The 23,500-nt window shown below is 40.8% G+C and overlaps 1 protein-coding gene across 2 annotated transcripts in view; it reads right to left on the bottom strand.

Moving 5' to 3' along the window:
• The window catches only part of CASR (calcium sensing receptor), a 28,851-nt gene extending 6,441 nt beyond the window's left edge, over positions 1-22,410 (bottom strand). For both annotated transcript variants that reach the window (XM_060099931.1, XM_060099932.1), the window contains exons 1-4: positions 22,226-22,410; positions 19,602-19,908; positions 14,693-15,577; positions 1,175-1,405 (exon numbers count right to left, since the gene is read on the bottom strand). In XM_060099931.1, the coding sequence (XP_059955914.1) occupies positions 1,175-1,405; positions 14,693-15,577; positions 19,602-19,908; positions 22,226-22,410 (1,608 nt within the window). The remainder of the gene's footprint in view (positions 1-1,174; positions 1,406-14,692; positions 15,578-19,601; positions 19,909-22,225) is intronic.
• Positions 22,411-23,500: the final 1,090 nt, after the last annotated feature.

The raw sequence follows: 23,500 nt of genomic DNA, 5'->3' as shown, positions 1-23,500 counted from the left end.
CAAAATAACAAAATAAAAATGGTTCAATCTACACCAATTATGTGCATCAATGGAGGTAAAATATAACCTGGATGAGTCAACAGCAGGGAAGACTTGATAATATAGCTGATTAATTTAGACTTCTCAGTCAGTTGAAACTTGTGATAATTTAGACAAGAGTATAATTAGTGGAGAGAGGGATAAAACCTCTGGAACCCCAAAAGTTCTGTCTGGAAAAGGTTATGACATGTTTATAATTGAGAATCCACCCTCTGAGGTAGAAGCTAAAAAAGACTTGCACACTGTGGATGATATTCGCTATCTATAGGAGAACTTCTCGTGGGTGACTTATCCTATATATTGGGAAACAGTGAAATTGTAGTATTTCATCAGAAACCCATCAACCTAAGAAGCATTTGGTAAAAAGTTGAAGTTGAATTTTTGGTCATGTTATAAAAAGTGGTTCAAGACACTCAAAGGTGATAATAGAAAGGCAAATGCAAAGAGAAATGTAGTGGGTCTCATCCAGGCTTCTTGGGAGAGTTAAAGAGGATGCCCGGTCCAGGGTCTGTTTCTACAGAGGATCTGGGTCCTCAGCAGCCTACTGTATTCTAGGAAGCAACCATCATGGAATAGTTATTATTTCAGCATATTATGTGTCTTTTCCTTAAGTGCATATTCATTGGGTAATGTGCTTCTGGTTATTAATCAAGCTTCTAGATGCAGTGATACTCATGTAAGGGGGTCCTGATCATGGTCACAAGCATCCTCCTATTTGTTACAGGTCTCCCATAGCAGGAGAATAAATTGTCCTTTTGACTTATACGTCAGTCCTGAGCTATCTGGATGACAGGGAACTACCTCTGTATGAATTGTTCATGCCCTGCCTTGAGTGATGTTTTGCTCTGGTTGGGGAAAGTTTTAGCCAAGGAAACTATTATTAGCCAAGGAGTCAGATTTGTAAATAATAAAATTGTTTCAGTATAATAAGTATGGGGCTCAGGTTCTGAAGATTCTCTTCTGTACACTAAACACTCGTGGATTTCACAGGGAGCCCTGGCAATGCAGTTAGTGAGTTGAGGGAAGTGGACTCATGATTCTGGAAGTCCAGTGGTGAAGTCCAAGGCCCTCCCAAAGCCCAGCACAGTTTCTGCCTGTGGTGGAGGCATCTGGTATCCTGATGGACAACACGTACCTCCCTTGAGAATCCACTCCACAGGATTTTCTCCTCATTGATGAAGAGCCTTTCTCCTTTCTTGGCATAGACATTGTAATATCCAACTTCCTTAAACACTATGGAGCCATCCTCTGGGGAGAGGTGCCAATTGATGATGGAATAGTTCCCTGCCAGGTCTCCACATTCATCGAAAGTTACCTGCTCCCCCATATTGTTGGTAAAGTTTAGGTGCCGTAGGTGCTTCAGGACCTAAAGAACAGAGATGAATATTCTGAATGTAAGCCACAGGCTGCCATGTATGGTTATGTAGGTTGAGTGCTACACAGGACAGTAAACTATCTTGTTCAAACAAAGTGGAAGGCACATGACCTGAAGAAGAGAGGCCTTTTTGCAATTCACACTAAGGTACTTATATGTGTTAATGGCAGCCCTGGTAACCCATGAACTTTGATACTCAACTTTATTTGATACTCAAATTGTAACTGGGGTAGGAAACACTTTCTTGAAGTCAGGAAAGGAAAAGGAATATGTCTCACCATGGCCACTGGCCAAATCAAGACTTTTGCAGGTGCACCATCACCTGGCGGTGTCCAGGAAGGGGGCAGGGTTTGTAAGCCGGAGCCATCCCTGGTGTCTTCTGAGGTGGGCTTTGGAAAGAGTAAGTACTCTTACCCTCTGCACCATCTTTCCCTATGCTACTGCTTCTGTAGAAGTGTCTTGTTGCCAAAGGTCACAGAGAGAGGGTGGAAGGAAGAAAGAAACAGGCTGTGAGTGGAGTCTTGGCCATCATTGTTGTAATAATCATGGCCAATCCTTTACTTTTTACAGGGTTTTAAGGGTCACAAAGCCCTTGTACAAAAAAAGTAATGATAATAATTACTAAACCCTACTAGTCATTTTATTACCTTTGAGGCATAATGCTAAATACTTTATATTCGTTATGTAATCTTCACAACAAATAGTACTATTACCCCCACTTTATTGATGGAGAAACCGAGGCACAGAAAATAGAAGTATCTAGTCCAGGGTCACACAGCTAGTAAGTGGTGCCAAGCCTGCGTTTGTAGTGGCTCTGCTCCACTGCAGCATCATTAGGCTCCTGCCTCTGCCTCCTGTGTGCCCCTGACTTTGGTCAAGAAGGAGCAGTGGGCACTTTGCAGCTTATCTTTCATGCGGGACCTGCCCAGGGCCAGGGGGTCATTGAGGCACCAAGAGAGAGTGAAACACATGCAGTCCAGACTGTGAGAGTAGGGGTGCTCACTTCCACTGTACCTCACGACTCATGGGGCTTTCTCACTCTCTGGCTCTGAGTGCGTTTCCTCACCTGCAGGATGAGAGGGCTGGGCCAGAGAGGCTGCAGGAATCTCCAGGTTCTAGTATGAACTTCTTTCTGTTCTATGGTTTGGCGTACCCCAGGAGTACATTTAGAGGTCCCTCTCCCTTTTAGCATAGCTTTTTGTGTTTTTTGGCCACGCTACGTGGGATCTTACTTCCCCAACCACGGATCGAACCTGTGCCCCCTGCAGTGGAAGTGCAGAGTCCTAACCACTGGACCTCCAGGGAATTCCCTAGCATAACTTATCTTTCTTTCTTTCTTTTTTTTTTTTTGCGGCACGCGGGCCTCTCACTGTTGTGGCCTCTCCCGTTGCGGAGCACAGGCTCCGGACGCGCAGGCTCAGCGGCCATGGCTCACGGGCCCAGCCGCTCCGCGGCATGTGGGATCTTCCCAGACCGGGGCACGAACCCTTGTCCCCTGCATTGGCAGGCAGACTCTCAACCACTGCGCCACCAGGGAAGCCCCCCTAGCATAACTTTTAAGGTACCTAAAAAAACAGCATCTGATCTGACACTGGGAAAACTTTGGGCCCAGCACCTATTATCCACATGTGTGACAAAGGGAGGCACCTTTCATGTTCCACTCCACTCCAGAGATGACACAGCTTTTAAACAATTTATATCCGTATTGACTTTATTTTAAAGTAAGCATTTATTGTAAGGAAAATCAAATGAAGAAAAGGAGCCACCTGAATTTGCTCATAAACAGCCCTAGGATGAGTTTGGGGATAGAGTCTGTGGCCGGCCACATGTGTGCATGGGCACAGCACCCTGGGCACCTGTGTGATTACTGGTGTGTGTGGTTACTCCTTTAGTGCTCTCACTGCTGCCCTGGCAGATGCTGGCTGCCCTGATTTTCGTCCCAGACCTGTTGGGGGAAGGGGACCCCTTACTCCCTGATGGCTTGTTCCTCTGTTCTGCAACCAGAGCTGCTGAGTCATCCTCAAAAAAGATGGAGAATGAATCCTACCAAGCCTTCCTCAGTGGTCATCAATCTTACTTTTTTCCCTTCATTTTTACTGAGTCCTTAAAACATCCCTCAGAGAGGTGGTGCCACTGACATACTCCTTTCTTATACCTCCAACTCTCCTCCCTTTGTCCCCTTGCTCTTGGGATGATCTCCTCCTACGCAGTGGGGTACATCCTTTTGTCTCTACCCTAACAAATTCCTGTCCTGATACATCTCCTTCTCTTAGAGGAACACACGTTCCTTCTGCTCTATAAGGCTGACCCCTCTTGTAGTACTCAGAACCTTATTCTTCCCACCTACTCTGGAACTTTTCTGATATGAATAATCCTCCCTTCTCCATTCCATAACCATGCCCCTCCTACTTCCTACTGGGGACCTACCATGGTTCAGATGCAATATGCTTCAACCTTCTCTAGGTAGCTTCCCAAGCCTTCCATACTTCGGTCCCATGTAACTACCACTACTTGTTAGTGCAAATGTTTTATCCTCACCATATCCTTTCCACATGTCATGCTAACTCTGCCTTTGCCCTGATGTGTGTAAAAGATGAGAAGAGTGGAGAGGTAGGGGACTACCTCTTATTTACACTTCCTATGGGCCAGACATTGTACTAATGCTTTGCACACACTATTTCATCTAATCCTCATAACAAATCTATGGATAGGAACTATTAATATCTTCATTTTATAGATGAGGAAACCGAGGCATGGAGAGATCAAGAAGCTTGCCAAAGTCAAAAGCTAGAAAGTTCTCCAGCTGTGATTTAAACATGTGCTTTTTGCTTCACCCTCCTGCCTCCAATATAAATTGTTGAGGGTTGACGGCAGGTATTTGTTAGTAATAGTTCCTCATTAAATATATTTTTAAAAAGCATCATTCTTGTTTGAAGAATACTTTAAAAAGCACAAGTAGCAGTAAAGCTAGAGTAGTTAGCATAAATTTTCTTCCTGCTATCCAGGTTTCAATTCCTAGGTTCTTATTCTCCAGGCAACAAACTCCCTCCCTCCTTTTCTCAGTCTACAGCTTCTCTGCAGTGAAACTCTCCAGACAACAGTGGGTGAATTGGAAGCGGAACTGGAATAAGATCATTTCATAATTAAATGGTCATCTTCCACATTAGATTGGACAGAAAAGTGACTCAAAGATCATCACTGGCTATAATTCTTCTGCATTGCTATTGGCACAGGCTAGCGATTTCTACCATAACCTACCTTGAAAGAAAAGGGAACCAATCAAAATCATTTAAAAGTTTTCTCTTAAAAAACTCATTGTAAATACAAGGTTAGATTTGTATACTGTTAGAATCAATCAACAAACAAATATTTATAGGTTATCCACTGTGTGTTCTGAACTGGGCTGCAGTAGTACAGGATGTAATAGTAATAAAGTTCTCATGGAGTTTACCTATGGATTAGGGTGATAAGATATAAGACATTGGATGATAGAGCCAACAGTGCAAGATAAAATACAGTTAATGCCTAACTTATGGGGTATCAACTCTAAGTACAGAGAAACTCAGGGGAGATGGACATTAAAAAGGGATGAAATGGTCAGCACTGGCTTGAGGTATGGTAGGAATTTGTAGTGGCAAAGGACAAGGGGAAGAAAGATATTAAAGACAGTGGGCACAACATGGGAAAACAAGTATCAATATTATGGAGTCAGTGAAGAGACCAACTTCTCAAAATTTATGTAAGTGCTAGAGAACAAGGGAAAATAAAGTTGAGAGGCAAAGAACAGTCAAGGCAAAGAGGCTAGATTTCATATCAAAAAGCATAGGATCAGGTAATAGCAAGTGTTGATAAGAATGTAGAGAAATTGGAATCTTACATACACTGCTGGTGGAGATGTAAAATGGTGCAGTCATTTTTGAAAATAGTCTGGCACTTTCTCAAAAAGTTAAACATAGAGTTTCCACTCAACCCAGCAATTCCACTCTTATGTATATACCCAAGAAAAATGAAACATAAGTCCACACAACAACTGTACATGAATGTTCATAGCAGCATCATTCATAATGTCCAAAAAGTGGAAACAACTTAAAAGCCCATCAGTTGGATGAATGGATAAACAAAATGTGTCATACAATGGGACACTATTCAGCCATAAAAGGAAATGAAGTACTGATACATTCTACAACACAGATGAGCCTTGAAAACATGCTAAATGACAGAAGCCAGTCACAAAAGACCACATACGTTATGATTCCATTTATATGAAATGTCCAGAAATGTCCAAATATATAGATACAGAAAGTAGATTTGTAGTTATTTAAGAATTGGGTCATACCAGTCAGAATGCCCATCATCAAAAAATCTACAAACAATAAATGCTGAAGAGGGTGTGGAGAAAAGGGAACCCTCCTGCACTGTTGGTGGGAATGTAAATCAATACAGCCACTATGGAGAACAGTATGGAGACTCCTTAAAAAACTAAAAATAGAACTACCATATGACCCAACAATCCCACTATTGGGCATATACCCAGAAAAAAACATAATTCAAAAACACACATGCAACCCAATGTTCATTGCAGCACTATTTACAATAGCCAGGATATGGAAGCAACCTAAATGCCCATTGACAGATGAATGGATAAAGAAGATGTGGTACATATATACAATGGAATATTACTCAGCCACAGAAAGGAATGAAACTGGGCCATTTGCAGAGATGTGGATGGACCTAGAGACTGTCATACAGAGTGAAGTAAGTCAGAAAGAGAAAAACAAACACCGTATATTAACACACTATATGTGAAATCTAGACAAATGGTATAGATGATCTTATTTGCAAAGCAGAAATAGAGACACAGATGTAGAGAACAAACATATGGATACCAAGGGAGAAGGGGGGATGGGATGAACTGGGAGATTGGGATTGACATATATACACTACTATGTATAAAATAGGTAACTAATGAGAACCTACTGTATAGCACAGGGAACTCTACTTGGTGCTCTGTGGTGACCTAAATGGGAAGGAAATCAAAAAAAGAGGGGATGTATGTATACATATAGCTGATTCACTTTGCTGTACAGTAGAAACTAACACAACATTGTAAAGCAACTATACTCCAGCAAAAATTAATAAAAAACCAGATGAATGGATAAAGAAGATATAGTATACACACACAATGGAATACTACGCAGCCATAAAAAAGAACAAAATTTTGCCATTTGCAGCAACGTGGATGGACTTGGAGGGCATTATGCTAAGTGAAATATGTCAGACAGAGAAAGACAAACACTGTATGGTATCACTTATATGTGGAATCTAAAATATACAACAAACTAGTGAATATAACCAAAAGAAACAGATTCACAGATATAGAGAACTAGTGGTTACCAGTGGGGAGAGGGAAGCGGGGAGTGGCGGTGGCAGGGGTAGGGGAGTTAGAGGTACCAACTATTAGCTATAAAATAAGCTACAAAGACATATTGTACAGCACAGGGAATATAGTCAGTATTTTATAATAACTATAAATGGGAATATAACCTTTAAAAATTGTGAATCACTGTGTTGTACACATGTAACTTAAATAATATTGTACAGCAACTATGCTTCAATTAAAAAAATAAAATAAATGAAAAAAAGAATTGGGGGAATGAGGTGGTAGGGAGTGACAGCTGTGATATGGTGAAATGTTCTAAAATTGATTGTGGTTATGGCTGCACAACTCTGTGAATATACTAAAAACCATTGTATCGTACATTTTAATGAGTGAACTGTATATAGTATATGAATTATATCTCAGTAAAGCTGTTCCAAAAACGAAAGTATAGAAAGGGATTTAAAATATACAAATATGACTTCATTGGTGGAGCTGACGTTCAGCTGCAGGTAGAAACCTTGATACCAAGGTGACCTCTAGGATACTTGGTGCTGGGAGTTTACTAATGAGACCTGGTAACTCTAGCCACAAATGGGACAGGAGATAAAGACAGGCAGAAGGTAAGAGTTAGTAGTGCAAACATCTTATCCAGAAAAGAAAGCACCCTGGAATCTTTGTGGCTAGAAAATTTATACCTACAGTTTATTAGACCAAGCTCCTCTAAAGCAGATGCTTTCTTATTCCTTTCTGTATTCCTAATGACTTGTAGAGGGCCTGAATTTTAATGGCTACTCAAACTATGTGTGTTAAAGGTTTTGGTTAATAGAGTAAACATTAAATCAACACTGTTAGGTTTGTCAAATGGTGCCCAGAATGAGGTTTTCACCAGTCTGAGCATAGATGAGAAAAACAAGGTCAACGTGAGATCTGTATTCGTTAAAGAGTACATAGGCAGAAGGACCATAAAAATTAAGGCTTTTATATAATTGGTTGCAATTTAAACCTATATATTAAAAAGCAGAATACTTACAATTATACTATGGGATTAAGGGCCAACACAATTTCTCCTTTTGAGCTATAAATGTAACCTAAGTCCTTGGTTTCTGATTTAAAACGAAAAATCAAACTTCTAGATTCAAACAAACAAGCAGGCAAACAAGCAAACAGGGGAATACTAGAATTTGCTTTAAAATGTGCTACAAGATTTTACTTAAGTGTGGTAGGATAGATATATCCTATCACACTTAAGTAAATTACAGTTTTCATAGGATAAAATAACTTGCTCTTCACGAAGGAAAAAGAGGCATCTTGGGTTTTTCTGAGGAAATATTTCCTTTGTGGTCTTTTTAGAAAGCTCGAGCTAAATATTATATTTTGCATGTCATGTTTTCGGCTATAGGCATAATTTAATTCTCAGTAACCATTCAAAACATGGAATAAACTGATTATAAAACCTCCACCACTTTCTTGAGGAAAAAGAGAGTTGGAATCACCATAGTGTAATAATGTTGGAGTAACAGCTGGGAGTTGCTTGAGGAGAAGGGTAAGTCCCAAACACAACTGTTCCATATAAGAATGTGACAGGAGGATGCCAGTTGAAGGATGAAGGGAGCAACCAACACCTAAAATGTAGGACTGGAAGTCTCTTAACATAGAGAGAAGCAGAATTATTCAATTAGCTATGATAAAGTAATTCAGACTAATTGCATGAGGGATGAGGCTTCCTTTTTTTTTTATAAAAAAGGCCAAAATATTACTTAAAAATCGTTTATTATGTACAGGCAGTATCCTAAGCACTGTATGCATATTAACTAATGTCATCCTCATAAAAACCTCATAAGTTTCAGGTAGAGGTATCTATTCTTCAGGTGAGGAAAGTGAGGCACAAGCACACTAAGTGACTACTCAAGGCCATAAAGCTGTTATGTTAGGTAGTAACTGGGATTTAAATCCAGTTAGTCTGGCTCTAGAGTCCAAACTCTCAACCATTACACTATATACTTAGATTATATAGCCCATCTACTAGGTTGTCTATCTCTAGTTACAACAGGTTGAACAGTGTAAAATTTAGGTTGAGAAGATAGACATACTTTAAAAATGGGATGGTAGAGACATATATAATGCTTGTGGCAACCCAAGAGGCAGTAATAGGAAAAGTGGTCCAAACTGAATGGCATTCAGATCCCCGTGCAAGCCCCCTTCCCTGGGGGCTTTCCACTGTTTTCCATTTTTAATCAGCTTTATTGAGGTACAGTTTACATAGGATAAAATGCACCCATTTTAAGAGTGTAGCTCTGAGTCTTGGCAAATGTATTTGCCTGTGTATCCACCACTACTGTCACCCCAAAAGGTTCCCTAATGTCCCTTTCAAGTCAGTCCTCACCCCATCTGCAGCCCTAGGCCACTGCTTGTTTTCTTTCTACCATTAGAGATAGACTATCATATAAATTGCACAATACTATTTGTACTTTTTTTTTTCAGTCCAGATTTTTTCACTCAGCATGATGTTTTTGTGATTTACCTGTGTTGTTTTGTGTAATTGCCTTTGCATTTGACATTTCCTTCAAGGAATGGATCCCTTTCACACATCTTATTCATCCTTAAAGGCCTATTCAGATGATATCTTTTACTTTCTTCCTTACTTCAAATCCTAACCTGCATAGTACTGTAGTGTTTCATCCTCACAGCAGGTATGCAAGCAAGATCACGAGTGTTGCATTTTTCTAATCAAAATGTGCACCTTGTCCATTAATAATCAATTACCTGTTTATTAAGTCATGTCTTTAAGTCATCTCTTTAGGCATCTTTAATATTTCTTTTGGCGTGTTGACTTGCATGTTTTGCACTTGAGCACCTAATTTTCTGCATCATACCTTGCATAACAGGGAAGGTGGAGATGGGAACAATTTCACCCTTAAAATCAATTATAGGGAATCTTTAAATTGATAACCACTGAACCACAAAAAAGCAACATAAGCTAAAAAATAATTTAGATATTTCTCCCAGAGAAAACACTCTTTTTTTAGAATTTTATTTATTTATTTATTTTTATTTTTGGCTGCACTGTGAGGCTTGTGGGATCTTAGTTCCCCAACCAGGGACTGAACCTGGGGCCTCAGCAGTGAAAGTGCAGAGTCCTAACCACTGGACCGCCAAGGAACTCCCTTTTTTTTTTTTTTGCTTTTTGAGAATTTTAAAAGAAGGAACTAATAGTTCCATTAAAAAAGAAAATACAAGGGGGGCTTCCCTGGTGGCGCAGTGGTTGAGAATCTGCCTGCTAATGCAGGGGACACGGGTTTGAGCCCTGGTCTGGGAGGATCCCACATACCGCGGAGCAACTAGGTCCGTGAGCCACAACTACTGAGCCTGCGCGTCTGGAGCCTGTGCTCCGCAACAAGAGAGGCCGCGATAGTGAGAGGCCCGTGCACTGCGATGAAGAGTGGCCCCCGCTTGCCACAACTAGAGAAAGCCCTCGCACAGAAACGAAGACCCAACACAGCAAAAATAAATTAATTAATTAAAAAAAAAGAAAATACACAATTTTGTTGATACTTGAGATTATAATTCTGTATAATACACTTCTAAGTTATTTTATTTGGAGAGAAATATGAGGAGAAAGAAAAAATAAATGAAGGGGAAGAGAAAAGAAAAAAGCTAAAAGAAAGACTTAAACGTAGAATATAATATACAGACAGAGACTGACAGGCTCAAAAAGAAAACCAAACACTGAGAAAGACATACTAAAAGAGGGACAGGTGCGCATAACACGCGTCACTTAGATGGTCATGTATTATCTATTATGTGGTAATATTTCCATCTTGTGGCCTTTTAGGGTATTTCCTCTAAAGGGTTTTAAAGTCAAATTATTGCTCATTTATAAGCATAAATGGGAATCACCTCTTGGTATGTACTCTAAAGGTCAATTGAATTAAGCCAAAGACTAGAAACTAGAATTTCCAGAGCTTACATATGGTATCACTTTTTAGCACAGAGGGAAAATAGGATGGAATGCACGAAGCACCCCGTTCACATAAATAATGAGGGACAGTTCACAGAGATAAGGAGCCTATTGCTTCTTGGCCACTTCCTGTGCTAAGTGTAGGGAAGTCCAGGACCAATTGCTTTCTCTAACCTCAGTCATATTTTCTTATCTCCCCTCCATCTCCTCTGGCTCTCACCTCAATTCATCCCCTTCCCCCAAACTTCCTGGTCAGATCAATTCCATTTGACTTCTGTTATCACCATGGTTCTTTCACCATGCATGCCTTTTTTTGGTGGGGGGGGGGTCACGCTGCACAGCTCGCAGGATCATAGTTCCCCAACCAGGAATTGAACCTGGGCCCCAGCAGTGAAAGCGCCAAGTCCTAACCAAGTCCTAACCAGTGGACCACCAGGGAATTCCCATGCATGCCTATTTTTTGACTAGTGAGTGGTTGGTGTAAGGTGGGGGAAAGTAGGAAGCATGCCTTGTGCACAATTGTCCTGAGAGAAGGAAGCAGGTGGTTCCTTACCTACTTATTTACATGATGTTCCATTCAAATTTGATCATTAGGCATGTGGCCCAGGCTCATCTAATCAGAGTCTAGAATACCCTGGCCAGAGTCATTTGATTCAAGGCTGGGTTATTGGGTAGGATAATTCTCTGCAAAGAACTCTATGTCATGTTGTCAGGTCAAATCAACTAGATTGCTACTCATTCATTCATTCATTCACTTATTCTACGCATATTCAGGTGTCAGGTGTTCTGGACACAGTGCTGAACAATACAGACATAGTTCCTGCTTGTATGAAGCTCAGAGTATTGCAGAGGAATCAGAGGGAAGAGAGAGCTGAGGAACGGTGTGAGAAGGGCTTGGGGTCTCTGTGGAGGTCAGGAGGGAATTGGGTGTTGTGTGCTCTTAAGTTACCTGTTGGTTGGTGTTACTTTAAAGGCATATGACTTGATTGATAAATGTTAGGGGGAGAAAAGATCAACAAAAGAAAAAGATTGTGATTGACCTTATTTAGTCAGAAGTTTAGTTGATAAGAATCTATTTTGGTTAACTGAAGAGCTGTGGAAGATTAACTTGGATATACATAAACAGCAAAAGCGAGGAAGAAAGCACAGTCAGCAAGTGTGTGTGGGGTAGTATGATTTGAAAAGACTTCCAGGAGAAAGTGAAGTTTGAAAAAGAGTTAAACGTTCATGGTGGACAATGATAGAGGAGACAAAACTTGATAGCTCTTCAGGTAAAAGTACTGTGCCAAAAACTAGTAAGTGCTTGTGGGGAGGTGCCAGGCAGATTGGCTTATAAGAGAACTGAAAGAAGGTGGGGCTGGAATTCCAGGCTGAGATACTTGGATTAGATTGTATAGCTTGTATGAGTGATAGGTTTCCATGGAGGTGTTAGTAATGAGAGTGAAGAATTGTTGGTCCATCTCCTGATAGACAGAGACATGGCCAAGAGCTTAAATTCCAGAATGCCCACCCAACCGTCTGGGTTCCTGAGGCTTAAAGGAGACTTACAGCAAGCACACAGGACACTTTGGGCAATGCCCACATGTTGCTCCTCCCCAGAGCTCTGACCCTATTTTGCTATCTGTCTCCTCTCCTGGATGAATTGTGCCAGACCGTGTGTGAGCCAGGAGGACACAAATTTACCTGTCCGAGGGCCAGCTGAGGTGTCTGTGTACTGGCTACTTTTTGTTTTGGCCACTTTGCTACTCTTTCCTCCTCCTTTCGGTAAGAGCATTCTGATTGCCCTTTGGGGATCCAACCCCCCTCTTACTCTCAGTCTAAGTAGTTTGGGAGAACTCCACTCCTAGCTTCAGGGATGGACTTGTGATCTTAGGCTGTCTAATCAACGTGGTTTCCGGGACTTTTCCAAGAAATCCTGGGAAGTAAGGAGAGCCTAGCAGTAAGGATTTTATGAGCCTGAAGCTGCTGCAGAGGCTGAAAACTGCTAAGCCCAAGGAAAAGGAACAAAGAGATGAAGATGAGAGCATCTAGTTGTACCTGGGGTATTTCTGAGATTTTTCAGTATTGTGAGCTAATAATGTTCCTTCTTTTGTTTAAGCCAGTTTGGTTTGAATTTTCTATTTCATGCAGCTGAAAGTCCCACCCTTGACTATAGCCTAATTCTTGGCTTTTTTTCTCATATGCCCATGCTTTGACCTTGGCCATCTGGATTTTACTTCCTTGTCTGGGAGAGGAGTCTCTGAAGAGCAGAACTGTCAACCTACCTACTGGAAGCCTCTTTTCCCTTCAATCCCACCCTGGGATTTTTCTTTAGGCTTTTTTCCCCCCATAGGCTTTTCAAGAGGGAGAGGAAGAAGGAGAGGGAGACATGGAAGGGAAGAGAGAAAGACACTAGTATTTACTAAAAGACTGTCCCTTTATTCCTCTTTCTTAAAACTCCACTCTATAGCATCATGGCTCCTGAAATCTTTTTGGTCTTTGACCTTCTTTAGAGCTCCCTTTCTCTGCCAGGCAGTGTGTGGGGTGCAATGCGAGGAAGGAAACTTTCAGTCCCTCATAAAGATTAGAAACTTTAGCCAACAATGATGCCTGAGTGAGACGTCCCATGCACGAGAAGGGCTAAGAACTTGTAGGTCCTTTTGGCTCATTCTACCAGCCTAGACAGTCACTCCTCATCCCATGAGAATCTCTAAAGTGACTGACATAGGATGTACGTTCTTTGTTTCTTGGCATCTTTTCCCAAGGATTTGTGGTGGTTGGGTTCTGTATGCAAAGCTGGTTTCATTATTATGTTTTACTCAGTTGATTGATTAATTTGAGGCATATTGAAATCCTACTTAAAATAATCACCACCTGTTTAAGAGTTTGAAAATTTACAAATTGCTTTTACATATATCATCTTATTTCCTCTTCAAAAGAAACTTGGTTGGAAAGTAGGCTGGGTATTAGGGTGATTTTACAGATGAGGAGACTGACTTGAGCAGAGCAGTGTCTTTCCTGAGATGATGCAGCCAGTAAGTGGGGGAGCCATAACTGAAGCTGGAGGCTGAGTCATTCAACCCATATTCAGGGATTCACACCCTCCCCTCACGTCCCACTCCCCATCATGCACTTTCTGATAGCTCAGTCTGGGACTGAGGAAAATACAAAAGGAGCGTAAAACACGGTCTTATTGAAAAATCAAGGTACATATGCAAGACATGAACAGCTCCATGGGATATAAGCTGGGCCAGACTTTTATCTTCAGAAGCTCTATGAAATAAAAAAGATTATGATGTCTCTCCTGCATATAATTGAAGAATACAAAACAAGTCTAAAGTGTAGGGATTCCACTTAAGTTTTGATTATTTTTTATGACAACTACTTCAGTGTTTCTTTTTGAAATATCCAATATCCTTTTAAGAAGAGTTTTTTCTGTGCCCTTGATTTGCTTGTGTCCTAAGCTTAGTTGACTTATGGGGGGGTCCAGCACATTATATTTTGAGTAATATAATGGCAAAAGTGGTGGCTAAACATAGTGACACTAATTTTATGGTTTTATGACACTTGGTATATGGAATATAATAGGTACTCAAGAAATACTTGTTACGTACAAGGGAACAATATATTTAATTTAAGCACTATAAAAACACTCCACTCAGTACTAAATCTGTCCCAGGATATTTAAAAACATTTAGGGACCATACTCCTGATATTTTGAACCACTAGACTAAAGAATAGTTGACCTCAAGGGTTCAAACAGATAATCAAATTAAATTACTATCAATTTTGCAGAAGTCAGTTGCTCAGACGTTTGAAAAGGCAAGTTGAATCCCAGGCTACATCTAGTGACCTCATTTAAATATTGGCTTTTTGAGGTAACCACTTTAATCTGTCTTGCTTGGATCAGTCTAACTCTGCTTTATTACACAGTGAACTGCCATCTAAGTGAAGGATGTACCTGCCAAGCTTCAACCTTCTTGATATCTGCACAGGAACCGTTGGTGAAGAGCCCTCTCCCAGGTATGCAGGTGTATATATCTTGCAGGGCATGAGCAATGGAGTAGACGGCTAAGTAGACATTGTAGGATATCCGTAAATGTGTATAATCCATGTAAGGGGTCTCGACACTACTGATGTTCTCATCCCCTGTACAGAGAGGTTGGAAGGCAGTGGAGCTGTTGCTTATCCTGCCACCACCTTCTTCGTGACCCCTCAGGAAGGTGTCCACGGGTAATGGTCCTTTAGCACCTTCTTGGAGGTGGCAGTTAAATGTTTCTTCCCAAAACTCCTTGGCAAAACCGTTGTGGACAGACTTCCTGGGATGGACTTTCTGCAGGAATTCCCGGAAACCTGGGATCTGCCCAGCCTTCAAAGCGAATCCAATGGTGCCTCCGACCACATGGAAGTATTCAGGCATGGCGATCAAGGAAGAGCTGGCCCAGGCCTCGCTGGCCAGCCAGATCCTACCCGTGATATTTCGCCGGACGATTTCCTTGATGAGGGGTTCCAGGTCTGGGCCACTGGAGAAGACGACGATGACTTTGGCTGTGGAATTCTGTATCACCTCCACCACTTGCTGGATCTCTTCCTCATCAGAGTACTGGGAGATGAGTTCGCTGAAGTCAATGCAGATGTCCCTCTCCTCAGCCTCCTCTCGGAACTTCTCGATGCCTGGCCGACCATAGTCATCATCAGCTGCAATTGTGCCCACCCAGTTCCAGCGGAAGTACTCGATGATGTCAGCCATGGCGGTGGCCTGGTGTTCATCATTGGGGATGGTACGGAGGAAGGACTTGAACTGATTTTTGTTGCTGAGGAGTCTGCTGGAAGAGGCATAGCTGACCTGGAAAGAACACAGAATGAGTGAGTGATTGAGGTGTCAGGTGAGCCTCCAGACTGTGTGGAGGAGGCTTTTTGAACATTCACTGATCTAATATATCAAACGCTTGTCACTGCAGACAGGATGAAGGAGTAAAGACAACCAGAATCTATTCCTCTCCAGTGTGAGCACTCAAGCATCTGTCAGTCTATCAAGGAGCATTCTAATTCCCAGCAGGTGATCCTTCACAGTGCTACCTTCAAAAATGGGTCTGATCATAAAGTCAACCCAACAACAATAGGATCTACTTAACCTTTATGCACTGTTCCATAGTTTCTCCTAACTTCCTCTGTGCTACCTCATGGCTACAATATATCCATGTACGTATCTTCTGCCTGTGGGGTCCAGGTTCTCATTTGAACATTTTAGCTTCCCCTTTACTATAATGAACACTTTGTCCATGACTTACTTCTGGAAAGAATCAGGTTCCCTTTGGGTTATGAACCTAAGGCTCTTTAGAGAAGCCTCTGGGGTTCCCCTTTCTTATTCTGCCTAGTTTCTCTCTTCCAGTCTCCAGCTATTCCCTCTCTCCCCTCCCCTATCTCCCCACCTCCTCCACGCCAGCAGTACTTTAGATAAAAGTACCCTCAATTGCAGTCATTTCTAAGAACTGTTTATTATTTAGGCTCAATTAGCCATTTAGGTTCATTAGGCTCAATTCCCCTTCATCACAATCATGATGACGTACATCATTAAATATAGTCAGAAAAACATCCTTTCCTCTCCTGGCTTCTCAGTGAGTTCAACCACCACCGGCAGCCCTTTCCTCTGTGCAATTTCAGCTGGTGGTTGAGGCCTTTTGACAGGCTTTTGATGTGGGTCTCCAAAACCAAAAGAGGCTGAAAAGGAACTCTGGAGAAGCTGCCTTGATGTGTTTCCACTTTCTAGGACATAGCCAGTACTATATTTGAGCATGGATGTGGGTCACCAAGGGTAGAAAGCCTTACCTTTTGTGGTAAAAGATTCTTGCCTGAAGAAGTATCCAAATATCATGTAAAGCATTCGTTAGTGCAGAGCTTCCCAATTTCTTTTCAAGTTGTGGCAAACATAGAAGGTGGGGTGAATGGAGGAGGCTGACCAGCCCTTGTGGGTGTGTTCTGACCACCCTAGACCCCACCCACCATCCCAGACCTGGAGAGGGTCGGTATCTCAGCCTATCTGCAGCACTCCTGTGTGTCTTGGCTCACCAGTTAGGAAGTTCCAAGTCATTGAACCATTTCTTCTGAAGGACAAAGTATTTTTATTTTAATTTAATTTGAGGTTTATTCATATTTCATCCCTGCATTCGTTCAGCATTTTTGCCATTAGCAGTCTTGTCTTTCAACTCTTTTTTTAAAATTTTTGAATTTTATTCATTTTTTATACAGCAGGTTCTTATTAGTTATCCATTTTATACATATTAGTGTATATATGTCAATCCCAATCTCCGAATTCATCACACCACCACCACCACCCCCTGCCACTTTCCCCCCTTGGTGTCCATACGTTTGTTCTCTATGAAGGACAAAACATTTTTACACTGAATGGAATTTCTTCTTGGTAATGAAGGAACATTTAATATCTCTTGTTCTCCAGTTTTCTAGAGAGATTTAAAACTTCTTAAGAAAACCATGTTGAAGAAATTTGGGGGAATGCCTTTTTAATATTTTTCACTGATTGAAACAATTAGTTTTCAATGTTCAGTGCTTTAAAATGAATTCTTTCTATGTATTTCTTCTTATTAATGAATAGTTTCTACATCAAAAACATAAAAGACATTGATACATGAAAGACCTGGTCCAACTTTGTTAATGAGCAGGCATTATTTTTCTGACAAGAGCTTTGATTTTGAGAGTTATAATATGAAAGTGATTTTTTCCTTTTATTAAAATAAGCTCCTTCTTGCTCTACTGTGACACCTCATGAGGCAGGTAGTTAGATTAAGTAATTGTTGAGATGTAACTGTTTTTAGAGAGCTCTATTTGCAGACCCAAACAACAGGCTTCTTGATCAGGTTTTTGCAAATGAAAAGTCTACCCAGGCCTTTTGTAAATTCATTCATTATTGCTTACTTCTTGATACTCTTTCGAAAAATGGGCCAAAAAGGGCTTTAAAGATATAAAAATTACAAATAAACATATCCTCCATGGATATGTTTCTCTTAAAGGATGCATTTATAATATATGTCCACTTTTTAAAAGGCAAGCTATAAAAGTGGGGATAAATACCAATTCATTACCCACTCCCCCCCAAAAAAACCCCTTAAAAACACACAAAATTTTTTATTGTAAGAGGGGAGAGTTTCATGAATGATTCAGAAAACTTCTAACCACAACTTGTTCTAGCTGGTCTGCTTGTTCCATCCACTTGGTGGCGTGAGTGGCATAAGAAGTTCAACTGGGGCCTCTGCCTTCACCCAATAGGGCGCGGTTCCCAGCTCTGCTGCACATTAGACTCATCGAGGGAGCTTTCAGAACTCCTGAGGCCCAGGCTGCATCTCATATCAGTTAAACCAGGATCTCTGGGGGATGAGTCCCAGGCATCAGTATTTTTAAAGCTCTTGAAGTGATTCCAACATGCAGCCATGACAGAGAACCACTGTTGCAGATACACTTACATTGGTTTGACTGATAATCATTATAATCTTCTCAGCATTTTTATAATTCAAGTTCAACTTAACCTTATATTTCATCCAAACCGCAATGAATTAAAACCCTCCCCTTCGTGTTCTTTATTTACTTGATGGCAATTACATCTTATGTCTGTTGGCTGTGACAACCTGCTTTAACTGTGTATTTAAAATACTACTGCGCAATATGCCAAATATAAAGATGCATATTTGCATCTTGCCCAACACATTTACTCTTGTGGGCTTTGTCAGATCATTCTGGCACAAAGATTATAGAGCCAGGGTTTCCCCATGGGAAACACCTTTAATTCCCTGAAGTAAGGATTCGGGAAATGATGACGAGACTTTTTCAGTTGCCACATGTATAAAAAGGGATAATGGCTATCACCAAGGAAACAGAGACCTCCCAGCATAGAAATGTGAATCTATCAAAGGTATTCTTACAAATTTTAAATACTAGACACTGAAGAAAATAATTTAAGGTGTGATATATAATTAAATTTAAAAATTGATATATGAGATGCAACACAATTGAGCTGATTCTCCCACCCATGGACATTTAGGTTGTTTCCAATTTTTCACTATTATAAAATGATGTTACAGCCCTATAAATATTAACGTGAAAAAAGGTTTGCTCTATGGTGTTAATGGGAAAAAAATCAGGTTATAAGATGGCATTTAGAGTTCACTGTCTTTTTTTGGTGAAAAACATATGCAACTTTGAACAAATGTTTATGAAAGCACTTATTTCAGTGAATTGTTAGTATCTGAAAATGCAGACATCTATTTCCCTGTCCAGGCTGAGTTCCTGCAGGGTGGAAACTGCTTATTCATATACACTCTACAAGTATTTGTTGAATGAAATAGAATAGTTTCCATTTCTAGAATGTGCAAGATAATGATTAAGTTCCGATTTTGTGAGAAAATATGCTCTGATTTCCTCCGAGCTAAACCTTCAACCAGAGGAGAGAGAGGCAGAGACTTTTAAGGGACTAGGATTTGGGGCAGATATTTTGGGTTTGAAAGGTGGGATTTACATCATTTGGTCTCATTTCTTTTAGTAAAGGCAGAAGAACGGCCGTATACTGAAGGAATGGAGTGGAAAATAAATAACTGAACCCTTTGGAAAAAAAGACAAAGTTTTATACAAGTTATGTTTAAAAGAATTTTGGAAGAATTGTGAAGGCCCAGTTGACATTGTTGACTCTGGGGTCTCAAAAATCCCCAGTGGTCATGATACAGATAATTAAAAGATCTTTTGTGCCAAAGTAAAGCCAGAGAAGGGAAAATAGCAAACTGTATGGACACTGGGTGTAGCATCCTCCCAGGCTGCTTTCCTGGCCCCTGCCCACATCACCCCATCTGAGATGGCACGGGTACCTGGGGGATGTAGAAGAGCCCCAGCAGGTTTGCCACCGCTGTGGAGATGCCTGAGCCAGTTGCTCCCACCACCGCGATAGTAGAGGGGATGTGCTCTGAGCAGTTGCAGAACTCATCAAGGTTCAAAGAATCGATTTTGTTCTGGGCCACAAAACTCAAGGTGGCTTCCAGGGCTTTAGAAACAGTGTTGCAAGTGTCGAATATCCTGTATCCCAGGGTCATGTTGGGAAGAAGGGCCGGGCTGCTGTTTATTTCCTCTATGGCAAATATCATAGCTTGTAGCCAGCGAAATCCTCGGAAATTATACCTGGAAGAAAGAAATGGAAGAAAGCAAGAGGCTTTCTGGTCAACTTCTTTAGAGTACAGACTGGGCAAAGCTGGTTTGAACCTGGTTCCATTACTCTGGTTTCATGATGTTGTGTTTTTTGAGACTCAAAATCCTCTCTGTAAAATGGGGATAACACCTACTTCAGAGGGTGGCTGTGAGCATGAGATAATTATGCACAATTCTCAGCATGGTGCCTCACACAGAGTTAGGGACCAATAATAACAAGGACTGTGGTTAGTAATAGAATGAATCATTTGTATCTGCTTTATCCAACAAAGAATTTGAAGTAACCGATATGAGGTACTTTAGTAAAAGTAATACAGAGATTAAAAAAAAAAAAAGGACCAGGGAAAATATAAATAGATTAGGATTTGAATACATAAGAAGCTAAAAATAACTTCAGATTTGCAGAGCCACAAATTTAAACTGACATTCCTGGAGGTAGAAGAGGAAAGGGAAACGAGTGATATCATCTTCATAAACAAACAAGCAAACAAATATTATGCATAGGAAGGCTGTTCACAAACAGTGGTCACTTCTGGGTGGTAGAATGATGAGTTTTAAAATTGTGTGCTTTTGTCTTTATACTTTCTATTTTAAAAAATGAGCATGCATTGCTTTTCAAAGAACATTACTTTAAATAAAAATCAAGCAAATTAACAAAGAGAAACAGGATCAGTGACATAGTTTTCACTCTTCCAGGACACAGCACATAGTGAGAGCTTGATAAATGTTCTGAGTCAGTGTATCAGCGCCCAGAGAAGAAAACCTAACAACTCTGCAGGTTCTCTCTCGTGGGTTTCATGACTTGAACTCAAAGGCAGGGGGAAAGAAATACAAGCTGTTATACTTCATTGTATCAGTTAGGTTCCTAAAGGTCCTGGTCTAACTTTTAATGTGACATTTTCTCTAAGTCATTTTCTTCATGTTTCCTTCATTTTTTTTTTAAACCTGCAAAGTTATGAAGATCTATTACTGAATTTTTCATTACCTAAAACGTCTATACTGCTAAACTGATTTTCCTATCTTTCTTTAATACAATTAAAAAATATATATATATTATTTCAGAACAAGCTCTTGCTTGATCTCAGGTATGTATGTGGCACCTGCACAACTCTGTCCAGCAAGGGAGCAACAAAAAGGATATTTGTCCACATGGGTTACGTGAAGGATATAAACAGTATCAGTGAAATTCTACACTTAGTTTTTCTGCACTCATAAAAAAAGTGAAAATGTTATCTAATTTGTGAGACCTCATTAGAACACGAGCAGAAATCCAGTTTTGTTGGAATGATTCTAGTTTTCATTTTCGTTTTCTAGCTATCAGGAAGACCAAGGGAAAGTGCTGGATCCCTTCTGGAAGTTGCAAATCTCAAGAGAAAGTGCTCTTCTCTCTCAGAAGATGGGTCAAGACTTGAGGTGCAGTAATGGTCTCTGATGTCCAGATTAAGGCAGGTGATATACAGCCCTCTGTGCTCTGCAGAAGTCAGATACTGTTTGAAGGAATTGTACCTAGTATTAGATGCCATATTCTAAGAGTCATGATAAATTAGGGAACATCAGAGAGAGGGCATCCAGAATGGTGAGGGTCTGAAAATCATGTCATGAAACAATTATTTAGAAAACTATTTGGTCTGGAAAAGAAATGATTCAAGGGGCATGTTAGCTGTCTTCAAATGGCCGAAGAGAGAGTCCAGTGAGAGAGTTAAGATGGATTCTGTGTTTCTCTATCTACGTAGATGGATTCTGTGTTAGCAGGGGGATTTCAGCTTTCTATAAGAATTCTAATGGGAGTGATTCCAAATGCTACGGGCTGCATTTTGAAGACACCCAGGTCATGCCAGCCACTGAAGTTTCCTTCAGCTTTAAAATCCTTAAAAAAAAATAAGAGTGAGGCAGCCAACACTCAGGTATTATGACCACTGCAGCACTTAAGGTCATTAGGAGATTTTACTCCTCAGGTTTGCAAAACCTACAATAAATTTCTTTCTAGGTACTTGGTCTTCCATTAAGTAACACAGCCTCCAGGTGAACAATGATGACTCAGTTACCAAGTGACCAAGCACGGCTCCAACAGGCCATGGATTTTTCTATTCAGTATCTTTGACATTTTATTTTTGGAAAAATTTCTTTTAAAAAAATGAGGGGTGGGGGGAATAATAAGCTTCAGCATGGTTACCAATCACCATTTTTGAAAAGAGAGAACCAACTTTGAAAAAATTATTTCGGGTTTGGTACAGCTTTTCTCCAACCACCAGGAGGAGAAAAGACTCTCCAAGGTGGCTCCTGACCTTACCTGATACATTCCACAGACTCCGGTCTCGACTTTAGATCTTGATCTTTGGCTGCTACTCCAAAATGAATAGGAAAGAGCCCCCCGAGGATAATGTCCCCTTTCTTCTGGGCTCGCTGGTCAGGCCCATAGGCAGAAGTACACCAGGTAAAAGCCAAGAAGATCCAACAGCAGCTATAAAATGCCATAGTTCTGCTTTCTCTCCAGGGGGAGGGACAAGGGTGCTGGTGGTCTGGGGGCCCCTGAGAACTTTCCCCCTTGGTGTGACTTACTCCCTGCGGTGGAGGCACATGTCTACAGAATTAGTAACAGAATGGAACCGTGGTGTTTGAATTTCCACTTCTGCCTTCTCCATTGCAGACTAGTGAGGCAGGTGGTTCCTGAGTCTTCAGAAGCCACATCATGCAGAGACCGCCTGTAGTACTTTCTAAAAACAAAAGAGAAACAAAATGAATTCAACTAAGCCTAAATCCCATGTTGTTATGATGACTGAAACAGAAGTGGCTCAGAATTTCCATTTAGAGAGGCTGAGGGGTAGCAGGTGGGGAGGGCATGGCTTAGCACCTCATTTTTATAGCACTTCACATAAGGTACAGAAAATTTCAATTGCCCATATCAGAGAAGGACCATGTTCATTTTAAAGAGGCCATTGATAAGCTAAGGCCTCCACTGATGTTGCCACTGGATTTTAATCCCTTCATTCTTCCGTGTGAATAATGCACAGAATTGGCCTAGTGGTAGCAGTTCCTTGTATTATAATACTATTAATGCTATTTTATTCAGCATATATGTTTGTATGGAAAATACAGAATGAGTCATATTTAAGTTTAAATCTGACTCCAAATCAAACAAAAATGTCAGAGAAGGCCACTTATTTTTATTTATTATTGTACTCCCCCCCACCCTTTTCGGGGCCTCCTCATCCCAGATTTCTGGTTCCATTTATAATATGATACTCCATAAACCTTTGAAGAATAGTTCTTGTAAAGGATGCAGATAAATCAAGGGTTGGATTATGTTCTACCAAACTCTACAGCTGGATCTAGGGAATGGTCCTTCTGCTTCAGCATGATTATCCTAGTAGGAACTCTCTGCTCTTCTCACTCCACACACTATCTCACCCACTCTGTGGGTCAATTACTAATTACCAGTTACATGCCAATGTTGACTAACTATACAGCCTCTCCTGAGGTTTAGGCCCAAGCACTGAACTGTCGACTGGACATCTCCACCTGGATGTCCCACAGGTGCTTCCAACTTGACAGACTCTAAACTCAC

Source organism: Mesoplodon densirostris, chromosome 5, assembly GCF_025265405.1.
Source record: "Mesoplodon densirostris isolate mMesDen1 chromosome 5, mMesDen1 primary haplotype, whole genome shotgun sequence".
Classification (NCBI taxonomy): Eukaryota; Metazoa; Chordata; class Mammalia; order Artiodactyla; family Ziphiidae; genus Mesoplodon; species Mesoplodon densirostris.
Note: the sequence above shows the minus strand (reverse complement) of the source record. Positions and strands in the feature narration are given on the sequence as shown.